This window comes from Vigna radiata, chromosome 6, assembly GCF_000741045.1.
Source record: "Vigna radiata var. radiata cultivar VC1973A chromosome 6, Vradiata_ver6, whole genome shotgun sequence".
NCBI lineage: Eukaryota > Viridiplantae > Streptophyta > Magnoliopsida > Fabales > Fabaceae > Vigna > Vigna radiata.
In genome coordinates, this window is record NC_028356.1 from 10,637,194 (window position 1) to 10,657,937 (window position 20,744).

Consider the following 20,744-nt stretch of genomic DNA (forward strand, 5'->3'; position numbering starts at 1 on the left):
ACTCTTTCCTTCATATACATCACCATCGTGTTTTAAGAGCAAGGGTTCAGAAACCAGAAATTAGGCAAGCGTACAACAATGGCTGGAGGTTGGTCAATCTGCTTCCGCTTTTATTCTTATAAATCTGAATATGATTAAATGTGCTTGTTTGATATATTTAGATTTATTGAATCTTCAGTATGGATCTGTTACATGTTTTTACAGGGAAAGGGAAAAAGAAGAAGAACTTCCAACGCGCCACCGCAAACCAGCACGAACGCCGCTTGGTCACGCCATCTCCACACCGTTGCCACGCCATCACCGCCATAATCGTCTCTCGTTCCTATGATACCCAGCCATATCCAGAAGAAAGAGAAAGGAAGAAATCTCTTTACGTTGCGGCTAAAGCAAAGGAATAGAAAAAGAAAGTGCTTCCATCACTGAAATTCTTGATTCAAGAAGAAAAAAAACAAACGTACCCAAGAACCCTAAAACTTACCTTCCCCAATTTGATTTCGATTTGGCAATTGCAGAGTAATTGAATTTGATTTCCCAAATTTACCCTTACTTAAATTATATTTCCACTTTGTACACTTAATTTTTGAATTTAAAAATTAAAAAAATTCAATTGACACACGTTTCTAATGCCACGCAAATTAAAATTACATTGTCAGCATCCTACATAGCAACATAGTTAACGGTGTTTGATAAAATTGACGGCAAGCCTTTATTTAATTCAATTTTACAAAAATAAGGATCCAATTGAGAAATTGAAAAAGAACGAGACGAAATTGAGATTTCATGCAAAAAAAGAGACTTCCGAAATGATTAAACCAAAAATTAATTATGTTGATTTTCTCCTCCGTATACTCTTTAAACTTTTAGCACACCGACTGTTTGATAAAAATTTTATAAGAAATTTAAAATTGCTAAAGGAACCATTTTATTGATTGTAACACGCTTTTCGCTTTAACAATCGTATTTGTTTTAATTCCGCTGCACAAAATTAGTACTAATTGTTCTAACAATTTCTAGAGTTATATGCATTGACTGTGAACTTGATATGATTTAGGAACGATTCAAAAAGGTTGACATTGGAGAAAATGTCAACATCAAGCAGAAACTAGTAGAAATTGTTTATCCTGAAATGACATCTATGATACCTCCTTCACATGCTCAACATAATGTAGCCAACATAAATCAATGGTTGGAACGTCTGGCAGTGGAAGACTCTTTAGTAGTTGTAGTATCGTCTACTTATAACCGAACAACCTCAACACACGTTCAGGCAGATGTCATTAAAGCATATTGTTGAGTCTGATCCACCCAGAAAACATGCAAATCGCCACAAATGGGCGAATAGCCCTGTGTGACTGATATGGGCACTAAATGACCACAATATTCGTCAGCCCATCAAGATATGACATCCTTTTCTGAAGTCTCCAACCCTGCCTTGGAGGTATGAACCATGAAAGCCTGAGAATCGCTTTCGTCATAGTTGAAAAACACTTGTTAGGAAGATGCTTATACATCCAACTCCACAAAAACATTACTTATACTGTGTTATATATTTCAAAAATATATTAAAATAAAATCCAACATAAATATGTACTTGTAGAAGAGTGCAATATCCCTTTGTGTTAGCAAAGCTAGTTTCCTAAAATTGCTCATATGTATGTGCAAGTGTCACGACACCCCAAACATATCTCGCACAGACATTCAAGTCTCAAAATAGAAATTGGTACAAGACTCGAATGAAAGTGTCACTCTTATTAGTACAAGACTCAAAAATATGTTTATAGGAAAACACGTTTCTTAAATTTTTATTGGCTTAATCCCTCCATTGATCCTCATATTTGTGTGAAAATCTCAGTTCGGTCCTTAAGTTTTGAACTCTCCCAATTGGGTCATAATTTTTGTAAAAATGTACACATTTTATCCCAACCGTTAAGTTGTCTCAAACGCCGTTAACTTGGTACTGACATTTTAATGTTAATGTGCTTTGTTTAATTACGTGAAAGTTTTATTTAAATTAAAAATTATGAGATGTGAAAGCTCTGAAACTTCCAAGAGGTAAGAAGAGTGGAGAAAATGAATTGGAAGAGAGAATCTGATCAGAACAGAGTTGTTGAGAGAACCACGTTCTGTTATGATTCGCCAAGAATTCAACGATCCAAACATAATCGGAAGCAATCGGGTAATTGCTTTCGGGAAGGACAATGGCTTCGGAGATTGAAATTTCTCCGGCCGACGCTCACAAGGCTCCCGGCAAAGAGCAGCAAGCGATCGGCGTTGGAATCCTTCTGCAGATCATGATGCTCGTCCTGTCCTTCGTCCTCTGTCACGTTCTCCGTCGCAAAAAGGTTTACATCATCCCCGAAGCTAGTGCTTCTCTTCTCATAGGTACCTTCCCTTCCCTTTCTTCAACCTTTTCTTTTTTCTTTTCCCCCCTTTCTAACCTAACTTTCACTCTCCAGGGTTAATTGTTGGCATTCTAGCAAACATTTTGGACACCGAGACTAGTATCGGGTTATTTTCACCAATAATAAACACCGTTATTGGTTCTTTATGTTTATTTTCTGGAGCTGACATTTGGAATGTGAAATTTGTACAGGGCTTGGTTCGGAAGAAGCTGGAGGTATATGGCGGTGGCGATGCTTTCGCGATGATCATCTGCGGCGGAGGAAGAAGAATGAGGCGGCGAAAATAATAAAACAGATTGTCTCCGTAACCGTTTTCCAGTATGGCTAATGATTGAAGCAGAGTTCTCTTTTTCTTCTACGATTTCATTTCTGGTGATCTGTTTTGCATCTTTGTTTGTAATTTTTGTTTCATTTAATTTATAGATTTAATTTATAAGAGTAAAACCGTTCTTGCTGACACATGTTCATATACAAATTTCGGCCGATGGCAAAATTCGATAGAGGGTGATGAAGAAGATGAAAGTGATAAAATCTCTAATTCCAATTTCAAATCCCTAATTCTGATATGATATATCCTTAAAGTGAATTAACTTTTGTTACAAATGCCACGTCACCACGATTTATTTAATGAAAACAATCCACGTAAAAAATGAAAACACATCAACACATTCTCTGCATCACATGGACTTAATTTAACGTCGTCTGGTAACAATTAACGATTGGGGTAAAATGTGTGCATTTTTACAAAAATTATGACCCAATTGAGACACCAAAGTGAGATTTTCACACACATACGAGGACCAAGGGAGGGATTAAGCCATTTTTATCTTTCATTATGACATTTTAAAATAATTAACACTTCACACATAATTTCTTGAAGGATGAATCCAATTCCGTGAACAGAATAGTCAGAATAAGATTTGATAGAAAAAAGTAAAACGAATAGTTGTTACCATTAAATAAAACTCAGAAAGTATTTTCAGAGTCTATATTTATAATAATTCTTAAAACATACAAAATGAAACTGCTGATGTATGTTGCATGAGTTATTCTGACATCTATAATTTCCCTCGAGCCTTCCTGCCTTAAGTTGAAAAACAGAACCAAATAAATGTAAGAGACACTTCCCAAGACATGATATAGTATTTCAATAAAAAGGAGACATGTCCAACTACTTTCGTTATCAGCTACAGTAAGAGAAAATTTGATCAATGTTATCACAAGGGAGAGAATTTGGCAAGTGATGTTGATGCTCCAGAGGAAAGTTGAGAGAATTGAAATTTCATCTAACAAGAAAACGAATACTAGCTCTAATTTCCTTCAAGCAAAACATTCATTAAAGTTATTGCTTACTATAACACTAAATCGATAAAATCATTAAGAATTCATCTCTTCCTATACATATAGAAAATTGACGTGAAAGAATGGAAGAAACTAGCAGTAGGCTGTAAAAGAAAAAGTTCCCTCTGCAATTATGTATAGCAGCTAGAAATAATCTAGTATTTTACAATGGCGCAAATTTACATATTTTCACAAGTCTCTTCTCTCCCGGAAGAAACTTGTAACTCTATACCATACACTAGTTACGATCACCGGTAAACTCAGAAATGCACTGAATCACACAGAGAACAAATACCCTATGTTAGAGAGATTAAAATTTAACCTAGAATTGTAAGGTTCAATGAGAAACTACTTGAAGGCCAAATATTTAATGTTCCAAAACTTTGATCCTGTCGAGATAGGAATTCATGCGATCAGAATCAGCAGAAGAGAAACGATCACCGACCATGAGTTTGTACTGCTCAAATTTTGATTCCTCACACTTCAAGGCAGCATTTTTACAAGCCCTTATACTTCCTGAAGCACAATGTAACATTTCATATCAGGATTTATAATTATTTTATGTTAAACATCATACCTTTAGGTTGAAATCACGAATACGGTCAATGGCTAAATGCAATCAAATTGATAAAAAATGTCTAAAAGATTTTCTGAGTTTCATTCATATTACTGTAAACATAGTGCATAAATTATTTAAATAGATTCCTTATCCCTCCTAACCCGCACTGGGAAGTAAGAAAAGCAATGCATAACTAATCTATATCTACATATGACTTCGGCACACAGTCCATGTCACCTAAACAATTGCATATATCAAATTCCAAAGCTTCACTAACCTCATAATAGGAAGTCTAACATCAAAATCTCAATTTTCTTTCATCAGTTATAATGCACGTCTTTTGTTTTCACATTGGTGCCCTGATGTCTTTTGTATTCACATTTGGTAATTTTGTTTTAATAATAAATTTCATCAGAGATTACAACCTCATAGCAAGATAGGGTCAATGTACTAGCTATGAAAATACGAAGGCAGTCAATTGTTGTTGAAAAGGTTTTCTGACAAAAGCATTGCCGCGCATAACAGTATTCTAAATCGAAATCTGGACCAATTTGTTTTTGGTATGATCCTGGAGGTATTGAAATCCTTCCAAAGGCATAAACAAATTCTTTTTCTGATACACATGTAAACCTGAGGATCAAACTGAATAGCAACAACAACAAAAAAAAAGAAGAAATAGCACAATGCAAAATTTCCGAATTTCACAATTTTCCTTTCCCGTGACATATAATCTAGCACACCCTTTTTTTATCTTTGTCTCTCGTTCAACACAATATATTCCCAAAGGAATTAACGAAAAAACAATGAAAAACTATAAGAACCAACGAAGCAGGATTTTATTTTTGTTTACCAGACAAATCCAGCAAATTAAACACGACGGGGCAGTTTGCAATGTTTGTGACCATCGTAATGGCAGACCATACTTTCTGATACTCCTCCCTTGATACCCGAATTATACACACATTGGTAATTGAATTCACATACTTAACTACAGACAAAAAACAAAAATCAAGTGTTAATACCATCAAAATCAGTATACCAGCATGAAATCAAACAAATTACTGCTTACCTTGGAACGATCCCAACGATGAAGCCAAACCACACTCTCCAAAATTCTCCAAAAGGCTCTCTTTCACAGCTTTGGAGACATTAAATTGTGTAATTATAACAGAATCATCGCCCACTTTGTCTCTATTAGGGTTGAGAAAAACTTCCATCACCATGTATCTGTTTTTGAACCCCACCATGATCCTTGGCGCTCAAGCAAATCGAAGATTCGAATTTCCAGAACAAAAATCAGCGACGGAAGGAAGAAACAGAAACCCTAGAAGCTAATGTCCGATAAAGAAATACGGGTCGGGTCCTTTAGTGGGCTCTGATCCATGAAGCCCAATAGCGACACGTGTTGACCTGTGATAGGGCACGAAGTTTTCGCGGTGTGTCCTTGTTTATCTCTCCACCTAATCCGCGTCGTTTTGAAATTTTGAAAATAATAGTGAGCTGAGTGGCGCATTTAAAACACGAGAGAGGAAAAGATCCGTTGCGGGACACGTGCACAAACAAATACATTTTATTTTTACTTTTTAATTTCTTTCCACGGTCATGTTTTTAATTTTTTTAAGTCAAGTAGTTCTATAAATTTTTAATTTTTTATTTTCATATTTTAAAAGCTTCATAAATTACAATAAACTTTCGCTGAATTTTTTAAATATAAACTTTTATGTCTTGTTTATTTGAGTAAATAAATTTGAGAGAAATTAATTGGATGAATTGGAAGAATTTGAAGGTAGTTTTTTTTTGTTATTTATTTAAGTGAATTTATTTGAAAGTAAAGTTTCTAAGAATTAGTGTAAGATTTAATTTATGTGACAAATTAAATATATTTGCTTCCAAATCCATTTTCACTTATCTGCAAATATATTCAAATCAACAACAAAAAAAAATTTATCTTCAAATCTTCTCAATTATTATTTTCCAAATCCTTCCAAGTGAACAAGGCCTTAAAGTTTATAATGCTTCAATTCTAATTCTATCATCATCCCTCAACTATTTAAATAAAAAATTAAAATAAAATTTCCGAGGATAGAAAAGCTTAATTAATTTGACAAAAATTGGAGATGTAAATTTCATATAATTTAAATTAATATAAGTTTTAGTGTAATAGTTTTTCAAAATAGGAAAAAGGATAAGGTTTTGTATTCTCATTGAAATATATAAATAATTTTCTTGTGATTATTATAAAAATTAATAAAATAATTATGCATGGGGAATTAAGATTAATAATTAATAATTAATAACTGGACGACACTAATAGCAGTATCTTCTATGGTCCAATACATTCACTCACATGTTTAATTAAACATTTCTTTTTTAAAAATAATTGGTGGGATGAAAAAGAACGTTGGAGTTAGATCCGATAGTTAATCCAAATTTGATGGAGATGGTGCCACCTGAAAGGACCCGACCCGAGAGTGACATGTTTACATTTGGGTCACAATTTGCCCGAAATTTGACGCGCATTTCCGGTAGTTAGTTTTGTCCTACGTTGGTGTGTGTCCCACAAGTGCACAGTGACCATCAGTACCTGCTTTCTATAAATACCCAATCCATCTTCATACATTCCTTGCAAATTCCAATTTTTTATAGCTTTTGCTCTGCTTAGGTTCTGCACAAAGAGAGAGAGTGTGTTTCAAAGAGATTTTTCTTTTTTTATGTTATCTGTTTTGGGTTTCTCTCGCGTCGTTTTTGCAGGTACTGAGGAACAAGTCTTGGCAGCATAACCTTGTTGGAGAGCGTGTAAGTCCATTTTCCTTCATTTTTCTTATCTGGGTTGGTCCAGTTTTCATCCTAGTTTCATCGTCTATTCATATAACTGAATTGAAAAAAAAAACATGATTTTTATCTTGTATTTTCTGTAATTTGATAATGAGAATTAATTATTATTCTGTTTTCTCTTTTTTGTGGTGGGGTTGAATTCGTATGTTATAGGAATAATGTTGTTGATGTGGTGTTTTATGTGCATGGGAATTGAGAATTATGTGTGCACATATGTTTGTTCCTTTCACATGCTCTCTCTTATTGTTTCCTGACTCTTATGCACTTATTTAAATGTGGATGGGTAATTAAATTTCCGCGGTGGTTGTGTTAATTGTGGTGTCTTATTTTGTTTTGGTAATCTTGACTGGCATTGGTTTAGATCTGCCTCATGGAGATATTTGGTTGGCCTCAATATAAATGCTGTTTGTCTTATTGTCACAGAGAGGTAGTGAATGAATATAATTTACTAATCATTTACACGCTTTCTGATTTGGAAATTTAACAAAAATCCTTTTTTAATTTGCCCTTTTTCTGAACTGCTAAACTCCATTTATGGCTATGTTTGTCAAAAGCTTGTTAAGTTTTTATTTTCGGTTTAAGATGAAAGCAGTTTTCTTATTTGACACACACGTTGAGGGAAATTACTTTATAAGGCTGGTTGGTCATAGAAGGTTAAAGTCCTTACATCTCTTTAGATTCAAGCAAGTCAGTTTCTGTTGAGTTTGACTGAATTATGTGTTGTTGTGGTGAGTCCTGCAGAAAATTCAGGCAAGGCCTTCGAGTTGGGGAGTATTAGATTGGAATCCTAGAAGTTTCTGTTTAGACCGAAGAATGGAGGTATATGGCAATCCTATTGTTGCAGCTCCTTCAAATGTTATTTATCTGTCAAGTATTTTGGGCCAAGATGGTCCAGTTCCCTGTCACAGGTGCAACTGGAAATGTGAAAATGAACATGTTTGTGGAAACATGTATCGCTGCAAGCTAACAGGGCTGACTCACATCTGTGATAAAAACTGTAACCAGAGAATTCTGTATGATAACCATAGCTCACTTTGTCTAGCAAGTGGTCAAATTTTCCCCCTTACTCCAGCAGAGGAACAAGCAGTGAGAGGTGTTCGCAGAAAGCTAGATGCAGAGAATTCGCCCTCTGATAGCTGTGGTTTTAAGCGTAGGCGTGATGCACAATTTCATCCTTCTCCTTTCGAGAGATCTTTCACTGCTGTCGGTCCTATCTGCAGCCAAGTTGGAGATGGCATGGATATGAAGTAGATATCTATTATATAACTGAAACAGACTCATAATTTTTCTTGTCCCTTTGAAGTCTTTTTACTTTTGTCTATCGGATGAGTATCGAAAACAGACATTGAACAGTTATGGATTATTTATTGGTGGACATGATGTGGCCCCATCTGCTGTAGGAAGAAATCTTTATATTTCTAGTATTAATGTAATGTAGCCTTAAAGTAGCAACTGTTGAATGGGGATTTGAGCAGGGTCTTTCTACGCCCAACACATTTATGACACTTGAATTGACATCAGTTTTCTTCTAAATCTAGTGAGAAGCTGACTGTCATAGCGGTCTACAGAATGTATTTTGGCTTTCATTGCTTGAATTTGATTCAGTCCATTGATAGTTGCATACATGAGCAATGTACTTAACCGTAACCCTTTATTAGTTAACCATCAAGTTTCTAGTGTATCTGTAACCATAAAGAAGCCCCGTTAATGTACTCATTGCTATTGCTACTGTCATAAGCTTTGTACTCCTTAATTTTGTATGAACAGCAAACAGTTATTTGGTCCTTAGGGTCATATCAATAACCTTGACTTCTGTAGGCTGAGGTTCTCTCCAGTCTGTCATATGAACAAAGTTGTTGGTATGCCATCTGGTGAATTGATTTTGAGTTTGCTGCTTGACTCTTCCTATTTCTGGTGCAGGCTCAAGGGAGATAATCTAGTCCACATTTTCATTCTTATTCATTTTCTGATATATTTTCATTCCGTGATTTGATTAAACTGTTACCTGTCTGAGGTTACTGTAGCTTGTGCAGGTTTTGAAGCCTATGCTAGGAAGGAGCGTTCAAAACATTGTCTTGCAATACTGAATTAATTTTTATAATATAAAATTGTTCTATACTATCAGTTATTGATAAATGCCTTTTTTTCCTTGAATGAATGCAGGCATTGCGACTTCTGCTCAAATCTTTTCTATGGTGAAGTTTGGAGAAACCAACAGTTATGGGGCTATAGAGTCTAAAGGCTGCGTTGGTAATACTAACACTCCAGGATGTCAAAAGTATTGAGACCAGATCATTTGTGGTGGTGCTGTACAGATACGGTAGAGATACAAGTAGGGATGCCTAATCTTTGTTATTAATTTTATTTGAAATTGTGGTTGAATTCCATTAAATGATTTAATACTTGTTTGGTAGATGGTGTGGTGACAATGAGCAAATAAAGGGAACATAGCTGCAGCAACATCAGTGTTGAAAAATTGCACATTGTATTCGAGGATGGAAAGTAATAGCTTCCGATTAAAAATGAAGTCTCTTACAAAATTGTCCTGTTAATGATTTCTGCCAAATTTTGTACTCGTTATATGTACTAGTCACAGTTGTAATTAATCTTTAATTTGGTTTATAGACAGATGTAGCTTTTGATTCTGATATTTATGAAGCTGGAGGTTGTAATGTAGCTTTCATTTTCCAACTTATTATACTTGTAGTAGACCATCCTAAATATTTGAAATTTGACAGATATATTAGATAAATTATTATCAACTGATTGGGTGATAAATATTTAAAAAATAAAATTTAATTACTGGTTATATTAACAAATTTTGCCTGGAGTTCTTTTCTCACCAATATTTATATTTCAACCTATAAAACATAAGGATTTCGTTTCTGAAATAGTCTAGTCAGAGATGTAAGTTTGAAAATAGTTCAACTTATAGATTTGAAAATAAAGTAAAAAGGTTTGAATTTGCAAATTCAGCAACATCAAAAATATTTTAAATGATTAAAAAAATTTAACCCACTAAAAATAACTTATAGATTATATAAAACAAAAATGAACACCTATATATATTTTAACTAAATCTTTTCAGTACGGAAACATGTTAATCCATCAAGCCAGTTTTCACCAGAAATCGAACATGGTCCACCTAGATTCCTTCATTATATACGCACGAATTTTCAACAAAAGCAAGGACTATGAGATCCATTCCTTTTGTTAGAGTAGTGTTTACGATAAACACTCAAACATATTTCTTATTGTTGGTAAAACTTTGTTGAAAATTCTCAAACAAATTTTTAAGCAAATATAAAAAGTTATTAAAAACTGCAAAATTATTAGTAGAGTTCGTTAAATAAGAAATGAGATCTATCAAACCTAAATTATCAGTTGAACAGAGAGACATATGTTTCTAATCTTTATCCAAAATGATTCTTTTGTATAGTTGAGAAGAAGAAAACAAAAGGGGTGAAAACAAAGTTACAGATGCATAAACCAAAGAAAAACTGCTGAGAAAATTGGAATTCTTTTCTTACAAAAGTTGATACCAAAATTCCACAAACTCAGAAGTTTGTGACTTTTTCTCAGTTCCCATTGAAACGATGATAACAATTTAGCGTGTGTTTAAAGAAGTTTTGGGTCAAATTCACTGCTGAAAAGCTTGTCCTTTTCTTCCATGAAAGGTCAATAGTTGGTACATGTCAATTTTCTGAAGTCATGCACAGTAGCCAAGCGTGTAGTTAGGTGTAGGAAATAACGAACTAAGAAAAAATATGCATAATTTCATACAGAAGTTTTCCCTTTACGTATTCCCTAGTCAATGTACTTCTACGTAGGAGGAATCCTAGGTCACTTCTTTATGGGATCATCCTATCCTATCCAATCATGCAACAATTTTTCCTACATGGTGGAATCGCAGTTTCTGACACCATTATTTTAAGGAAATTCATGATTCTCCTGTCACAGAGATCACATAGTTTAATGTTGTTTCCTTATTTTCTCAGTTTTCCATGAAACAGAAAAGGCAAAGAATAGCTTCTTAATTAGGCCATCCACAATAAAAGAAATGCTAAACCCATGTAGCTGGTATTGTGGCTGATAATTTCACCAAAGCAACGTAGCACACATTCTTGATACAAATATGGGAGGACTACTCATTCTTGGCACATCATCGATTTCCCCAAAAACACACAACACAACCAATAATACTAATCATAGAAAATGACAATAGTGGCATCATGGAAGTTCCAAAGTTTCTGTGTTATTTTGTTTACTTTCTTGTCTTATTCTTTCTCTTCAATTTTCACCATAACCAATAACTGCCCTTATACCATATGGCCTGGCACACTCTCCGGTTCCGGCTCACCGCCGCTCCCGACGACCGGATTCCGGCTGGACTCCGGCCAGATGATCAAACTCACCAGTGTTCCAGGGTGGTCAGGAAGGATCTGGGCTAGGACTGGCTGCACATTTGATGCAACAGGAATTGGCAAGTGTGAAACAGGTGATTGTGGTGGAAGATTGGAATGTGATGGAAATGGTGCTGCTCCTCCTACCTCATTGTTTGAGATAACTCTTGGCAAAGGCAATGAACAAGACTTCTATGATGTCAGCATGGTGGATGGCTACAATTTGCCGTTGCTTGTTCAACCAAGAGGTGTGTATGGTTCTGGGGTCTGCAATGCCACAGGTTGTGTCACAGACATCAACAGAGGTAAGATGTTTTCCAAAAGAAAATGTTTGTATGGTGTCGTGTGATTAGTTAGTTTCAAATATACGGACCAATAAAACAGTGACATATAATCTATTATAAAAAACTGTTAAAAAAGTTGTTATCGTATCGTAGTCTTCGAGAATCTGAACTCTTAATTGTAAGATGTTCATTATTAGGTACCACAATTGCATCTCATTCATGCTGAATTTCATAGGTTGCCCCAAAGAACTTCAAGTAGTGGGTGGAGATGGATACCAGGGTGGTGTTGTTGGGTGTAAAAGTGCTTGTGAGGCATTTGGATCAGATGAGTACTGCTGCAGTGGAGAATTTGCCAATCCAAGTACATGCCAGCCATCCTATTATTCAACCCTTTTCAAGCAGGCTTGTCCAAAAGCTTATAGCTATGCATTTGATGATGCTACCAGCACTTTCATTTGCAAAGCTTTTGAATATGACATTGTTTTTTGTCCCAACAGCAACAGGTATATGTTTCCACTTCCCATTCTCTTCCAATTTATTGTTGCAAAGATAAATCCTAACACTAAAAACTGATTCAACATTTTTCATTGCCACAACACAGAGCTAGAAAACCAAATGCTCCAGTTCCTCCTCTACCACCATCAATCGGATGGCCTGATCAGAAGGTTCAGCAGCAAGTTCATTCTTCTTCAGATATTCTCTTGCCCTTTCCAGTGACACTCTTTCTCTTTGTGCATCTCTCTGTGCTTGCAGCAAAGTCTCAGACACTGATATGAGCCAACACCACAAGAGAATCAATCTCACAAGTGTTTCTTCAAAGGAAGAGAGGAACAAAGAGTACCAATAAACGAAGAAATTGAGCAGAGAATGTGGAACACATCAACAAATAAATGCAGAAATCACTCTTTCAGCTATTCAGAACTGAATTCATTTACCATGAACTCTAATGTTTGAAAAAATATATATAAACATGGCAAAATGCATATGAAAAAAGTATGCCTTGTAAGTAATAAAAAATAATTTTTAAATTGATCTTTTGGTAATTAGTTTTCTATCTGTTGGTCTCAATGTTAAAGAAAGTCATGGTCTCATATATTGCATATTAACATTCCACTAATGCAAAATTTGGGGCTTTTGTACGGAAATAGGCAGATTTGACTGCCAAATTACGAAAATAGGCAAAATCGGGGGAAATTACAGAAATGGGGAAGTCGTATGGGGCAGAACGACTTCATAAGAAGAAGTCGTGCCCCCCTGCACGACTTCACACTGTTCACATGAACAGTAGTGAAGTCGTGCACCCCTAAGACGATTTCTGGGCTCTGTAATCGATTACCAGGAGCTGTAATCGATTACAGCTTGTCAAAATCGTGCCCCCCCTGCACGACTTCAGCATTATAGGCAAAAATGGGCCTGGTAATCGATTACAGACCCCTTGTAATCGATTACCAGGTGTTTTTTAAGTGGTAACAACCCCTGTAGTCGCTTACCAGGGTGTGTAATATTGAAAAATGGCCCTGGTAATCGATTGCAGAACTCTTGTAATCGATTACCAGAGTTATTTGATTGTTGAAAATCATTTTTATGAGGTGTTATTGAAGTTTTGATTATGTTTTTTGTGTTAGACAAATAAGATATTGTGGTCTTTACAATTTAATTAATAAAAGAAGGAAATTAAAATGTAAGACAATTTGATATGAAATATTAAAAGTAGTAGATTTATTATTGATTGGATTACAAAATTAACTAGTGACGAAACGGACAATTTCCCTTATGATGACCTTGGTTGCGACAGTAAGAGCATTTTTTGGGCTGATCCGGAGTGGATTCATCCATCTCATTAGGAATCCTTTTTGTAGATGGTCTTCCGGATGCCTTGCGCCGCGTATGAGGATCTGGTATGAAGTTTGGACCTGTATACGCAGACCAATAATCTTCATTTTGGATTGGGTGAAATTGTACTTCGTATGCCTTGTAAATGTTATTAAGGCTATACACTGGATCGATTACTTGGGTTAGTGGTATATGCGAACTTGCACAAACTGCAATGACATGATGACATGGGAGACGAGTAGCTTGGAAGTGACCACAATCACACCACAATTCATTTAGCCTGACCTTATAGGAAATTGGATGTGGGCGATATTGGTGAGGTGTTGATATTTCTTGAACATCAAATTCTGAATTTTCACGGTTGTAGCGATGAACATGACAATATGCTGATTGTTGTTGATTTTTCCTAATAATGTCAGCGATTTCTTCAGGAAATTGGTGGCCTGCTTGTAGCATGTACTGTGTTTTTAGTCCTCGTTCAAGAAACCACGATTGTGTCCTCTCAAATGTTGTTTTGATGAGTGCACAAATTGGTAATGAACGTGCTCCCTTTAAAACTGAGTTCATGCACTCAGCAAGATTAGTGGTCATATGTCCATATCTTCTCCCTCCATCAAAAGCCTGAGACCATTTATTTAACGGAATTTTATCTATCCAAGCAACTTGTTGTGGGTAATGGTGTCTTAGTGCAGTAAGCTTTGCCGTAACAGTAGGTTGCTTAACCTCATAAGCTGTAAGGATGTAGTAATTTTGTACAGTTATGTTAACTGAATATAAACAGTAAATTTGTAGCAAAAAAATTTAGTAGTACCTAAATTGATGAATTGCTTTTTGAGGTCGTGATTTTTGAATTTGTTGTTGAAGTTGGAGGCTAAATGACGTATGCAATAAACAGAGTTCAAACCATCTTCCTCCCATCCAACTTCTTCTGATCTTAAGGCGGATAAGATACCCTTTCCTCTGTCAGTGATGATGCAAATATTTGGTTGAGGGCAAAGATGTTCTCGAATTAGTTGAAAGAACCATATCATGGCCTCCTTTGTCTCACCTTCAACAATTGCAAATGCCACAGGAAAAAGATTTCTATTGCCATCCTGACTCATGGCGGTGAGCAACGTTGCATGATATTTGCCTGTTAGAAACGTCCCATCGACTTGGAGGATGGGTTTACAATATTTGAAACCTTGGATGCAAGGACTGAAAGACCAAAAAACTCTTTCCATAATATAGCAATTATGGTCAGTTTGTCCATCAATGTCCACTGGAGAACTGGTGCACTGTAATATTGTACCAGGGTTTGCTTCCTTCACCGCATGCAACCACCTGGGTAGATGGTTATAAGACTCTTCCCAATCACCAAACTCCATAGCAAGAGCCTTTTGCTTTGCGATCCAAGCTTTTCTGTATGACACGAAATATCCGAATCGAGCTTTAATATCTGCAATCAAACTTTTTATGCGAATGGAGGGGTTTGTGCGGACAAAATTTGATACAATTGAGGCAATGTGAGTACTATCAAGATTTGAATGATCTTGAGATAGTATGTTTGAGAAAAAGGTATGTTGGCCATCAATATTTTTGATTTCCCAATATTTACAGACTTTGCTATAGGCTGCCCTCAATCGCCATTGGCAGCCGTTGTGGTATTCTAGACATCGAATAACATAGATGTTAGGCTTCGATTCAACAACGCTGTATTTGATATTATTTCCTTTTCAAATCGATTACACTGACCTAGTAATCGATTACCAGATATTTAATGCCATCCCACTACCAGAGCCCTGGTAATCGATTACGCTAAGCATGTAATCGATTACCAGGGGTCGCTTGTAATCGATTACACCAATCCTGTAATCGATTACAAGCGAAACCCTACCCTATAAAATCAACTTTTTCTCTCTCATAACCCATACCCAAACCCTATCTCGCGCAGCAGCCCCCATTTCCACCATTGGAGCACCTAAAAAACGTCCTAAATCCCATCTTTTCCTACTCTTTTCAATTCTAAACATCATTTTCACATTCTACTCTCCATTGTCTTCAATTTCCACCAATTGAAATTTTGAAATGGCGGATTCTTCGAAGAGGCAAAGGGTTAAGGGCTCATCTTCTACAGTTTCGGGACGTCGCCACCGTCAACCTTCACCGGTCGAAAGCTCGCCGTCACTCTCACCACCACCGTCACCAACTGAATCGGATCCAATTCATCAATTTTCGACCCCTGAACTGGCGGAAAGGTATTTCACCCTTTTCTGTGACCGTGAGGTCATTGAACCAAAATATCTTCACCAAGAATATTTCGAGACCCAAAATCTGGAATTTTACAACATGCTGACAAATCTAAACTTGCTTGATTTTGTCTCTGATGCTCCACATTATTATCCTGATTTGGTCCGAATTTTTTATAGTAATCTGAAAATTTCTGATAATGGAACCATTAAGACTAAGGTTAAGAAGGTTCCAATCATTATCAAACCTAGTCTATTGGCTTCCATAGCCAACCTACCCTCTGTTGGATTGCGTTTTGAAGGAAAAATTCTTGATCAATGGGTGGATGAATACAGCTTGAACGCAGCAAAAGAGTTGATACTTTTGCCATGGAAACCTCAAGTTGGTAGAATTACTGCCGGATCCATGATAGTTAATGCTAGAATATTGCATTATATTATCACTCGTATTTTTTTGCCACGTGTTTCTAACATTGCACAGGCTTTTGAGGAAGATGTAATCTTGTTGTGGATTATTATAACGGGGAAGCACATCAACTGGACCCATCTCATTCGACAAAGGATGATGAAGGCGTTGAAGGAAAATGCTCCTTTACCATATGCATTTTTTATCACCCGTATCTTGCAACATTTTGACATTCCATTGGATGATGAAATTCCTGGCCCACGAACAAGGCAAATGCAGATATCGCGTACATCACTCGATTCCTTTGGATTTAAGCTAAATGATAACGACATATGGGTTCCGAAAAATGCTCCCCGTCCTTCTCAAGGCCAAAGTGAAGCACCTCCTCAACAACAACCACCACCACCGCCCATTCTTGACACTCAAACTTCTTCATATGATGACTTGATGAGGGGGATCAATGATCTTAAAACATTTGTGGGGGACAACTTCAACACCATGAATGAAAACATTAATACAAGACTTGAACAGCTCGAGATCAACATGGGAGACCGGTTCGATACATTGGAAACTCGAGTAGATCATTTAGAGCATGAGGTTCTGCGTCGTCATTTTGGTCCACATGGTGGACCTTCCTCTTAGATACTTAGTAGTATTATTGTCCTTATTTTAAGATTTGTCTACTTATGTAATGCATTTTCAATTCAATAAAATACTTCAACTTTCATTTCCAAGTTTGTCTTTTAATTTCCATTTGTAATTTCAAACAATAAAATTACTCTATCGAAACATAACAATGTCATAACAAAAATTAAATAATTGCACCTATATTGGTACTCTACAACACAAAAAAAATGAGTCATTTAATCTGGTAATCGATTATAACAGGTCTGTAATCGATTACCAGGGCCATTTTTCCATATTACACACCCTGGTAAGCGATTACAGGGGCTGTTACCACTTAAAAAACACCTGGTAATCGATTACAAGGGGTCTGTAATCGATTACCAGGGCCATTTTTCAATATTACACACCCTGGTAAGCGATTACAGGGGTTGTTACCACTTAAAAAACACCTGGTAATCGATTACAAGGGGTCTGTAATCGATTACCAGGCCCATTTTTGCTTATAATGCTGAAGTCGTGCAGGGGGGCACGATTTTAACAAGCTGTAATCGATTACAGCTCCTGGTAATCGATTATAGAGCCCAGAAATCGTTTTAGGGGTGCACGACTTCACTACTGTTCAGTGTGAAGTCGTGCAGGGGGGCACGACTTCTTCTTATGAAGTCGTTCTGCCCCCAGACGACTTCCCCTTTTGCCCATTTTGGTAATATATGAGGCAAATTTGCCTATGGGGTCAAAAAGCCAAAATTTGGATATGAAAAACGTTCCTGTGCATGCATGTGGCGACTAATTTTTTCAGTTAAATTAACCTTAATTTAGTCCCATGTTTAACTAATTCATGTCAATATTTAATATAAGAACATGAATCTAAAGGAAACATACCGTGACAGTTTTTTAAATGAATATTAGTTCTTAACCAATAAATAAAAAAAAATTCTAGAGGTTTACCACAACAAATCTAGACATTATTTTAAGATAAAAGGGTTTTATTAGAATGCATTTTCATTTGGAAATTTCTTATAGTATTAATGATCAATTAGAATTATTTATTTTGAAAGAGTTATTATTTTCATTTTTTTACAATTCTGAACTTTTTCCGTCTATTATTTCAAACATTCCAAACACGACACAACTAAATTCGATTGAACAAAATAAATAGATTTTACTTTTAAAGGTTCGATCCGGATTGGATTGGAAAAAATTACATTTTTTGTATATGGGTTAATTTTTAACTCAACTCATTTAAACTCGACTTATCCAAGTTCAATCCGTGGTAAATCTGGTTGATCTATTAACTCACCTAATTTTATTTTTATTAATTTATTATCTTATAAAATCCTAAAAAATACTATTTGGTATTGTATTGTATTTTTTTTTATTTTTTTGAATTGTATTGAATTTAACATTATTTTGGAAGTAAAATTTATTTAGATTTAAATTACAAAAAGTTGGTAATTTTTTTATTTAAAAAAAATTGTAATTAAATGAGCTAGTAAACTAAGTTTAACCTATCAATCTGTGGTGGGTCGAGCCGAGTTCGAATTTATTTGACTCGCTAATAAATAAACCAGATTGAGTTAGTTACACGGTCCAGAAGGATTGTGACATCCTAAATTACATAAGATGATATAATATAGAATAGAACACAAAATGATAAAAGAGAGAAGTCAAGAGGATATGAAATATAGGTTTATGATTTTACCGTCATCCAAAAACGCCTTCTAAACTTAAAATTTACATAATTCAAAGTATATCAAAGTAAGGGATACTTAAAATTTTTCAAAAGATCTACATATATTAAACTGACCTACAGTAAAGTTCTTCAAAAGAGCACAAATATAAAATAGTATTCCTAAGAACTAGGTGCAGTATCCTCTTCACTAGTAAAAAAAAGCTTTTTTTAACTCGCTATATATGCCTCGGTTTTATTGAAACCGAAACATATAAAAGCGCGGTGGCAATTTTGTAAATACTGTGTGGTTATATGCCTCGATTATTTTTAAACCGATGCCTATATCTGTTACTGTCTCCGGTAAAAGGACAACCGAAGCATAAAAGTCCTTTTGTTTTTTCTGACAAAGCGCTATCATCTCGATTCAACTCAGAACCGAGGCATAATAGGCGTTACTGCTTCGGGCAGGCCCAACTGAAGCATAATGGGCTGCAGACTTCACTGCATAATCAGCCCTTAGGTTAAAATTTGAAAAGGCTTTTCTCTTTCTCTCTCGCACACTCTTCATTCAGCCATGGCGGCACTCAAGCTTCTCCTCTCCCAAGTTTGCCGCCATTCCCTCGTCAATTGCCTTTCTCTCTCACCTCTCACCAATCTCTCTGCTCTTCCTCCAATTCTAACTCAAACCCTCCCGCCAGACCTTCCCTACCCATCATCATCCAACCAGTTTCCTACCCTGTCAAGCCCAAATCCCCACCGCCAGAACCCTCGCCGGAATCCTCACCACCACCTACCGAACTGCAATCGCTCCGCCTGCTGTCAGACTCGTAGTGCGCTTGGACGCGCAAGGACATCCGATACGTGAAAGACGCCACCAATGCCAGATCTGTGGTCATCGTGAGCCTCCAGAATCCCCTTCACGTCTCTGTTTACGGGGAACATGCCTATTCGGCCACCATCGCGCGTTTCTCCCCCAACGGCGAGTGGGTCGCCTCTGCCAACGCCTCCGGAACCATCAGGATCTGGGGCACGCGAAACAACTTCGTTTTGAAGAAGGAGTTCAAAGTCCTCTCCAGGTGCATCGGACCAGCTTCAGTGGTCCCCCGACGACCTCTGAATCATTTCCTGCGGCGAAGGCACACTTCTAGGATCTTCTCGAAGCTTCTCTGTGTGTGTGATATTATTCGTTTGATTGAGATCTCTTTTGTTGATAATGTTGTATATTGTGCGATGAAGGTGCGATGAAGCTTCTCTGTGTGTTGCGTATTGCTTTGTGGTGTATGTAGTAATTTCTGATATGTGTGTTGTTGTTCTTACTGAAACATGCTTTGAGTTCTTACTATGCTATGAACCCCCAAAATGAAGCTTTGAGTTCTTACTATGATTTGTGTGTTGTTGTTCTTACTGAAACAGGCTTATTGGTTGGTTGAAAGTGAGATGATGCCTAAGCCAAAGGAAGAGCAAGAGGTGAGGAAAGTGGTGATTAGGAAGGAAAGCTTTGGGGACTCCGAAGATGAGGATGGCTGTTTACCAGCTTTGGGAACATTAGAAGATCTTTCCATGGTGAATCAATATCTTAAAATTTGAAAAAATTAAAAAAAAAAAACAAGTTATTGCCTCGGTTACCCAAAAATCGAGACATAATCCATTCTTTTCTGACTCGGTTCATAACCGAGGCATAAAACTTACTCCTTTTTACCTCGTCTGCATATGCTTCGGTTGGAAAACCGGTGCCTATAAGCAAAAGCAATCGGTGTCATTTCCTCTTATTGCAGTAGTGCTTCCTCTAGGGCTTGCTCTAACGGACTGCTGCTCACATCCAGTTTGGATGATCATTGCAAAAGAGATAAAACCAACATACAAAACAAACAGCAAACACGTAAGGGTAAGCTAGATTCTCAAAGGCATACATACTACTATAATTTTAAATCTAACATTTACAATCAGAATTAGGCATACAAGTACTTAGCACGTTGCAACAGACCACAACTAAATAAGACTCGTCCAGACCTAGAATGAACATCGAGCTATGGCAGGTTATGCACTTGTGGTAGGCTCTACTGCTTTGCAAAGCCATTGCCATGGGTTGAACCCTACCACACACACAAGTGTAAGTCCGTTATCACTCGCCTTGGGTCATACTAGAAGCACCCA

The 20,744-nt window shown here is 36.4% G+C and overlaps 4 protein-coding genes across 5 annotated transcripts; 2 read left to right on the top strand and 2 right to left on the bottom strand.

Annotated features, from left to right (window-relative positions):
• Nucleotides 1–3,827: 3,827 nt before the first annotated feature.
• On the bottom strand, nucleotides 3,828–5,757 carry LOC106764187 (probable ribonuclease P/MRP protein subunit POP5). Its single transcript, XM_014648425.2, has 3 exons — nucleotides 5,372–5,757; nucleotides 5,153–5,290; nucleotides 3,828–4,259 (listed from the first exon to the last, which is right to left on the bottom strand). Exons 1-3 carry the CDS (start codon nucleotides 5,547–5,549, stop codon nucleotides 4,111–4,113), a joined length of 465 nt encoding a protein of 154 aa, XP_014503911.1. The 5' UTR covers nucleotides 5,550–5,757; the 3' UTR covers nucleotides 3,828–4,110.
• Nucleotides 5,758–6,910: 1,153 nt separating this feature from the next.
• LOC106765322 lies at nucleotides 6,911–8,922 on the top strand. Its single transcript, XM_014649900.2, has 2 exons — nucleotides 6,911–7,098; nucleotides 7,879–8,922. The coding sequence occupies exon 2, from the start codon at nucleotides 7,951–7,953 to the stop codon at nucleotides 8,386–8,388; it is 438 nt and encodes a 145-aa protein (XP_014505386.1). The 5' UTR covers nucleotides 6,911–7,098; nucleotides 7,879–7,950; the 3' UTR covers nucleotides 8,389–8,922.
• A 2,362-nt stretch (nucleotides 8,923–11,284) lies between these two features.
• Nucleotides 11,285–12,828, top strand: LOC106764256 (thaumatin-like protein 1). 2 transcript variants are annotated; one of them, XM_014648519.2, is made up of 4 exons: nucleotides 11,285–11,845; nucleotides 12,060–12,327; nucleotides 12,426–12,489; nucleotides 12,578–12,828. In XM_014648519.2, exons 1-4 carry the CDS (start codon nucleotides 11,353–11,355, stop codon nucleotides 12,593–12,595), a joined length of 843 nt encoding a protein of 280 aa, XP_014504005.1. In that variant the 5' UTR covers nucleotides 11,285–11,352; the 3' UTR covers nucleotides 12,596–12,828. The 2 variants fall into 2 exon arrangements, with proteins under 2 accessions (XP_014504005.1, XP_014504004.1); XM_014648518.2 differs by having other exon boundaries at nucleotides 12,426–12,828.
• Nucleotides 12,829–13,570: 742 nt separating this feature from the next.
• Nucleotides 13,571–15,609, bottom strand: LOC106763420. Its single transcript, XM_014647616.1, has 3 exons — nucleotides 15,571–15,609; nucleotides 14,469–15,333; nucleotides 13,571–14,424 (listed from the first exon to the last, which is right to left on the bottom strand). The coding sequence occupies exons 1-3, from the start codon at nucleotides 15,607–15,609 to the stop codon at nucleotides 13,571–13,573; spliced, it is 1,758 nt and encodes a 585-aa protein (XP_014503102.1).
• Between the last annotated feature and the right edge of the window lie 5,135 nt (nucleotides 15,610–20,744).